Source organism: Sinocyclocheilus anshuiensis, unplaced genomic scaffold, assembly GCF_001515605.1.
Source record: "Sinocyclocheilus anshuiensis isolate Anshui unplaced genomic scaffold, SAMN03320099.WGS_v1.1 scaffold2862, whole genome shotgun sequence".
Taxonomy (NCBI): domain Eukaryota; kingdom Metazoa; phylum Chordata; class Actinopteri; order Cypriniformes; family Cyprinidae; genus Sinocyclocheilus; species Sinocyclocheilus anshuiensis.
The window spans coordinates 107,967-115,333 of NW_015542617.1; the positions used below are offsets into that span (position 1 = coordinate 107,967).

Genomic DNA, 7,367 nt, shown 5'->3' on the forward strand with positions numbered 1-7,367 from the left:
ACACACACACACACACACACACACACACACACACACACACACACATGTGCCTGTCATTCAGAGCAGTGTAATCATGGAGTAAAGTCTCTAAACTCCAATCACAGACATGTATGAGCACACAGTGAGCAGCACATCCCCGTTCCCTTCACTTCCACCCTCATTTCCTCTCCGCTGGGATAATGAGACTCTCTCAATTAAAGATCTCAATGGAAGCGGTTTAGCGCCGCACTGCACTGCAGCGCTGATTGAATCTGTTTTTGATTGTTACTGCTGTTTGAATCTCATTATTTCTGAGAATAAGTGAAGCCCTGTGAAGGATTCAAATTGAAAAGTTATTGAAATCTGTTTGTGATGCTTTCTTTCCATTGTGCTTAATCTGTTAGTAAAGGGGAGTTCAATCAAAGATGAACCTTTTGTCATCATTTACTCAAACCTTTATGACTTTCTGTCTGCTGTGGAACACAAAAGCAGATGTTTTGCTGCTCTTTTCTATGTAATCAAAGCAGACAGTGATCAGGAGATGAAAAAAGAGGAATAATTAAGATTTTCAATGTTTATAAAAGAAGTCACACCAAAGCTGCATTTATTTGATTAGAAATACAGAGAAAATAAGTAATATTGTGAAATATTATTACAATGAAAAAAACTGTTTTCTATGTGAATATATTGTAAAATGTAATTTATTCCTTTGATCAAAGCTATATTTTCAGCATCATTACTCCAGTCTTCAACTGCATTTATTTGATTAGAAATACAGAGAAAATAAGTAATATTGTGAAATATTATTACAATTAAAAAAACTGTTTTCTATGTGACTATATTGTAAAATGTAATTTATTCCTTTGATCAAAGCTATATTTTCAGCATCATTACTCCAGTCTTCAGTGTCACATGATCCTTCAGAAATCATTCTACTATGCCGATTTGATGCTTCAAAATAAACATTTCTGATTATTACCAATGTTAACAACAGTTGTGCTGCTTCATATTTGTGTAAAAACTGATACATTTTATTTTTCAGGATTCTTTGATGAGTAGAAAGTTAAAAAGAACAGCATTTATTTGAAACAGAAATCTTTTGTAACCTTATAAACATCTTTACTGTCCCTTTTGATCAATTTAATGTGTCCTTGCTGATAAAAAGGAATGGTAGTAAAGATTGTAAATTGTTAAAATGTAATTATATTTCACAAAATTTCGTATTTTATATTTTACTGTATTTTTACTCAAATAAATGCAGAATTGAGGTGAGCAGAAGAGACATACAGTCTTAAAAATAAAGGTGCTTCACGATGCCACAGGAGAACCTTTTTTGTATAAATGGTTCCATTAACATCTGAAGAACCTTTGTTTCACAAAAGGTTCTTTGTGGTGAAAGAAGGTTCTTCAGATTATAAGAAAGAGATGGTTCTTTAAAGAACCTTTGACTGAATGGTTCTTTGTGGAACCAAAAATGGTTCTTCTATGGCATCGCTGTGAAGAACCTTTTAAGCACCTTTATTTTTAAGATTGTACAGTAGTAAAACTTGCTGTGTCACATTTAGGCAAATGTCCTTTTCAGATTTATTATTATTATAATAATAGTTTCACAGAAGAACGAAAGTTGTTTTCGTTTCTGACTTTTTCATAAGGTTTTTGTCTGGTTGTAGTCGTGGAGTTCACAGATTGGAAAAGAACGCGGTTGGAACGGCAGCGACTCGGAAAACTGGAGAGAAAGACATGGATCTTTGTCTTCATCACCACCTCCATCATCATCCTCCTCATGCTCGTTCACTCCCTATAGTCTGTCAGCGTCCCGAACAAGCAAGTGTGCTGCTAAACTCACCGCTCTGCTCTTTAATTGCAGAGGGTGTGACATATCTTGTTTAATTAGCAGTAACGATTAAATTAGTTGAGCTGCTCATTACACTATTTAATTCTGCCAGCAGCTTTATTTCAAGGTGAAACAATCACTTGTGCTGAAATGCGTCAAGATTTAGAACCTACTGGGAAATTAAAATATTATGAGCTTCTCATTTCTGACCTTTGACCTGCAGCTGAGGGATACCTGACCGGCTCTGAGGGCGGGGCATCCAGACATTTGATTGGCAGGTCTCCCAGTCCCTCCCACGCAGACGATCTTATTGAGTTACTGGCACAGCTGGGTCTGGAGAAATATATCGACATTTTCCAACAACAGGAGGTAAATACACACACACACACACACACATGCACGTCCCAGACGGCACACCCACAGACGCCCACGCCGCTGTTGTCTGATGCATATCTGGCTCTGAGCGCTTTTAGGAGTCAGAGCACACAAGTTTATTTTAGTCTGCCTGGAAACAAAGTCAAGTCTAAAGGTTTGAGACTGAACTAGTCAGCGAGTTTGCCAAAGTTCAGATCTTTAAATACTCTGAGTTTTGTTTGAGCCAGTTAGTAGAAAGTAAACTAGATTTCCACGAGAAGAACTGTATATTCTGCACTCTTTTCTGTCTGTGAAATAAATCAGTATTTACACTACAAAAATACTGAATAGCAAACTCATATATTTTTTTTTGCAATGTTATTCAGTACAAAAATCTAAACATTCCTAAATGAAGATACATTCATTTGAGAAGCAAAATTACAAATTTATTAGAAAATGAGACTTTATATTTCATCAAATAAAACATTTTCTAATGGGGTAAGAATTATCAAGCTTGTTTTGCCTTTGGATTAAGTTTATTTTTCTGACTCTTTGGCAGATATTTGTTCTTGTTTGAAGTGTAAACTTGCTTAGTTTTGATCAAATTTTCAGGAGACAAGACTAAAGTAATAAGTAAAAAATGTATTAAAAAATTAATTAAAATAAGATAAATATCATTACAAATTTAAAGATAAATATAATTTATTAAAGTGTTTCTCGATTTAAGAATGTTTAGATATTTGTACTGGAAAACAACACAAATAAAGAGTAATATATATATATTTTTTTTTTTTTTTTTTTTTTTTTTTTTTTTTTTTAAAAAAAAAAAAAAAAAAAAAACTGTAAAGGTAATATTGTTAAAGATAATATTGATACTTAATAAATATTAATAAAAGTATTATTGTTATTAGAATTATTTTACATTTTATCACTTTTGAGTTTGCAGTAAATAGAGCCTTTAATAAATAATACAACTTTCCTTTAACCCCATTAGCAGGTATTTGTTCTTGAATTTTTAATATTCTTAATTTGTCTTCTCAGGTAAAGGCACTTTTATTTGAGGATGTTTATATATTTGCAGTGTATTACAGACATAAATTCAGATATGTGCAATTATTTGAATGTTTTTATATTTTTCACACACATTAATGGACTTTTTTAAATGATACACTTTGGAAATTTATTATGTATAAATATATTATTTATTTTTTATTATTATTGTTGTTTATTTATGTTTTCTTTGTAAAGATAATATTATTAAATTATTGTATACAATTCATTGAAGTATTATTGTTATAATTATTTTATTATTCGAGCTTGCCACAGATATAGTCTTTAATTCTGATATGCCATTAAATGATGGATAGATAGATAGATGGATGGATGGATGGATGGATGGATGGATGGATGGATGGATGGATAGATAGACAGACAGATGGATGGATGGATGGATGGATGGATGGATGGATGGATGGATGGATGGATGGATGGATGGATGGATGGATGGATGGATGGATGGATGGATGGATGGATGGATGGATGGATGGATGGATGGATAGATAGACAGACAGACGGATGGACGGATGGACGGATAGATAGATAGATAGATAGATAGATAGATAGGATGGATGGATGGATGGATGGATGGATGGATGGACGGACCGACGGATGGATAGACAGACAGATAGATGGATGGATGGACAAATGGACAGAGGGATGGATGGACAGATAGACGGATGGATGGATGGATGGACTGACAGATAGATGGATGGATGGACGGATAGATGGATGGATGGATGGATGGATGGATGGATGGATGGAAAGATAGATGGATGGATGGACAGATAGACAGCTGGATGGATGGATGGATGAATGCATGGATGGATGGATGCATGGATGGATGGATGGACAGACGGACAGTTAGATGGATGGAATAGATAGATGGATGGACGGACGGACGGATGGATGGATGATAGATGGATGGATGGACGGACGGACGGATAGACGGATGGATGGATGGACGGACGGACGGATAGACGGATGGATGTATAGATAGATAGACGGACAGACGGATGGCTGGATGGATGGATAGATGGATGGATGGACGGACAGACGGATAGATGGACAGACAGATAGACAGACAGACAGATATACAGATAGATAGATAGATAGATAGATAGACGGACGGACGGACGGATGGATGGATATACGGATAGATGGATGGATAGATGGATGGATGGACGGATAGATGGACAGATAGATAGATAGATAGATAGATCCACACGAGACACACATTTGCACACAAAAACACACACATACTGTGAATATGTTCTCTGGTCTGTCAGATCGATTACCAGACGTTCCTGACGCTCTCTGACGAGGATTTGAAGGAAGTGGGCGTGAACACGTTTGGAGCGCGACGCAAGATGATCCTCGCCATCACGGGTCACTCTCACTAACCAAACTGACACAGAACTCCACTTGATCATCTTAACATATGGTAGATAAATATAAACACTTGATGAGTTTTCATTTGAAACTTTTCCCCCTCAGCAGATTTGAGCAAAAAGAGGAAGTTTCCAGAAGTGTCCAGCATGAAGTCGGGATACCTGGAGGGAGGCGCGAGCGGCCGTCTCCCACGGATCATGAACGAGGACGCGGCTACCAAGAGTAACCGCTGGTGACGGGACGATGTGACCGCTATAGAGCTTCCTATAATGCCCCTGGGGCCGGTTTGTGCTTCCTGCCATGTGGCCCTCTGGGACCAATCAAAGTGTGACATGATAGATGATTTCCATATAAGACAGAGAGGACAGATGTGCTGTGACTCTCAGAGGACACATGCAGAGAAGTGTGACCTTCAGCGTGAACCGACCGACTGCCTGGCCAGAACCCACACTTAGTATGCAAGTCTCTGACTCTCTCTACCTCTGTTTCTCTATCTACTGCACTTCTATGCAAAACTTCATTTCATTTCCTTTATGTATTGTTCATATATGAGAATACTTTACGACTATGCTTTAATGTCAGTTAAATTTGGATCTTTCATTAAATGAGAACCAAAAACACAAAGTTTCCTGTATTAACTTGAAGTAATGTTGGATTTTAGAATTGTGGTGACAAAAATGAATCAATAATAAAAAGTACTTACTGTACTTTTACTGTAAGCATACATTGATTACATGATTACATGTAATGAAATAATTATTATTTTAATGTCAAGTTTTTGTGAGAAAAACTTCATTCAAATTAGTAAAATAATTATTTTAATGTAAATAATTTTCTTGACAAAGCCTTCATTAAAATAAGATATAAAATAATTAATTTCAGTTATTTTTATTATTAAAATAAGTTATATATATAAGTTATATATAGTTATTAAAATAATTATTTTATTATTTTAATGACAAAACCTTCATTAAAATAATAAAATAATTATTTTAATGTCAATAGTTTTTGTGACAAAACCTTCATTAAAATAAGATATAAAATAATTATTTTAATTACAATAATTTTTGTGACACAAAACCTTCAATGAATTAAATAATTATTATTTTAATGTACATTTTTTTTTGTGACACAAAACCTTCATTAAAACAAGTAATGAAATAATGTATATTTTTAATGTAAATTGTTTTTGTGACAAAACCTGCATTGAAACAAGTTATAAAATAATTATTATTTTAATTGAAATCTTTTTTGGACACAAAACATTCATTAAAATAAGTAAAACATTATTATTTTAATTGAAATCATTTTTGTGACACAAAAATCTCAGCCAATAGAGGGCGCCCTGTCACTGTCTGTGCCTCTATGAGAGCTTCAATTTTGTGCATTAAAACTCTCCCTGAGAATACTTTTTCCTAGGAAATGAGCAAATGATGTAATTTCATAACCTTGAAAATTACCAACTCGCCAGAGTTCTCTGTTAAATAAATATACTGTGTGCTAAATGAATAATTAGCTGCTTTTATTAAGCAGAGAAAAATATGAAACCGCTCTCGATATTTTGGCATTGCACCCCAGTGCACAAGTGAAAGTTTTCAATTAAAATTATCTGTTGTGAGTGTGCTCAGCGTTTCTCTCATTTACAATTTAATGCATCTCTCGCCTGCATGTCATTCAGCTGGATTTCTCAAATACATCATGCGGATTTCAGCTGTGTCAATATCTTGGCTGTGGCTGATGGGGATTTTCACACTCTAACACTTTAAAAGAGTAAAATGTTAACAGCACATAATCAGAAACCGCATTGACCTGCATTACCCACGTTAAAATATTGCCACTTAACATTAACAGCATTAAGCCAGTGGAGTGGAACAGAATAAATTAAACACACAAATACACATACAGCTCTGCTTGGCACAGAGAAGAGCGTGTCCATGAGCGTCTCGCCACAAGACATTCAGTGTTTTAATGATGACAACTCATGAATCAGTCACTGCAAGGTTAGAACCGTCAACCTTTTATTTACCACCAGCACAAACGTTTACACACAAAATTCACAAAAAGACTTTGAGTTTGTGTGACTGTAGTGCTGATGCACTAATGCACACACAACTGTCATTAGTTCCATTACAATGCATTTATTGATAAATTATATTGCATTAAGTTGTTTTAAAATGTCCAGCATGATGTATTAAAGTAGAGCTCTCTAAATTGTCTTTACCCAATTAAGTTAAGGCTGCTACATATTCTGTGTACAGATTCAATGCTGCATAAAAGCCAGATTAATGCAGCTCTTATCTACCTCAGAGCTGGCTTAGATGTTGTTTTGCTTAAGTAATAGTCATTTTTTATTTATAATTCCACATTTTAATTTGTTTTGTGTGTGTGTGTATATATATATTAAATTAAATTAAATTAAATTCATGCATTTAGCAGACACTTTTATCCAAAGCGGCTTACAGTGCATTCAGGCTATACATTTGTTTTTTACTGGTATGATTAGAGCTGTATCTGTCAGCTGTGATTGATGTTTGAGTGATATTACAGTGAGCTCAAGTTCTCACTGGTCATTTGTTGTGGTGTGTGTCTGTGTGTGTGTGTGAGAGAGAGTGTGTGTGTGTGTGTGAGAGAGAGAGAGCGAGAGTGTGTGAGAGAGAGAGAGAGAGTGTGAGAGAGAGAGAGAGCGAGAGTGTGTGAGAGAGAGAGAGAGAGTGTGAGAGAGAGAGAGAGAGAGAGAGAGAGAGAGAGCGAG

The 7,367-nt window shown here is 35.2% G+C and overlaps 1 protein-coding gene across 1 annotated transcript in view; it reads left to right on the forward strand.

Annotated features, from left to right (window-relative positions):
- Positions 1-5,161, forward strand: part of LOC107694496 (protein bicaudal C homolog 1-B-like) — a 24,979-nt gene extending 19,818 nt beyond the window's left edge. Inside the window, exons 16-19 of the mRNA XM_016494203.1 lie at positions 1,650-1,803; positions 2,037-2,182; positions 4,513-4,612; positions 4,724-5,161. Coding sequence (XP_016349689.1) covers positions 1,650-1,803; positions 2,037-2,182; positions 4,513-4,612; positions 4,724-4,851 — 528 coding nt within the window. The 3' untranslated portion in view covers positions 4,852-5,161. The remainder of the gene's footprint in view (positions 1-1,649; positions 1,804-2,036; positions 2,183-4,512; positions 4,613-4,723) is intronic.
- The last annotated feature ends 2,206 nt before the right edge of the window (positions 5,162-7,367 follow it).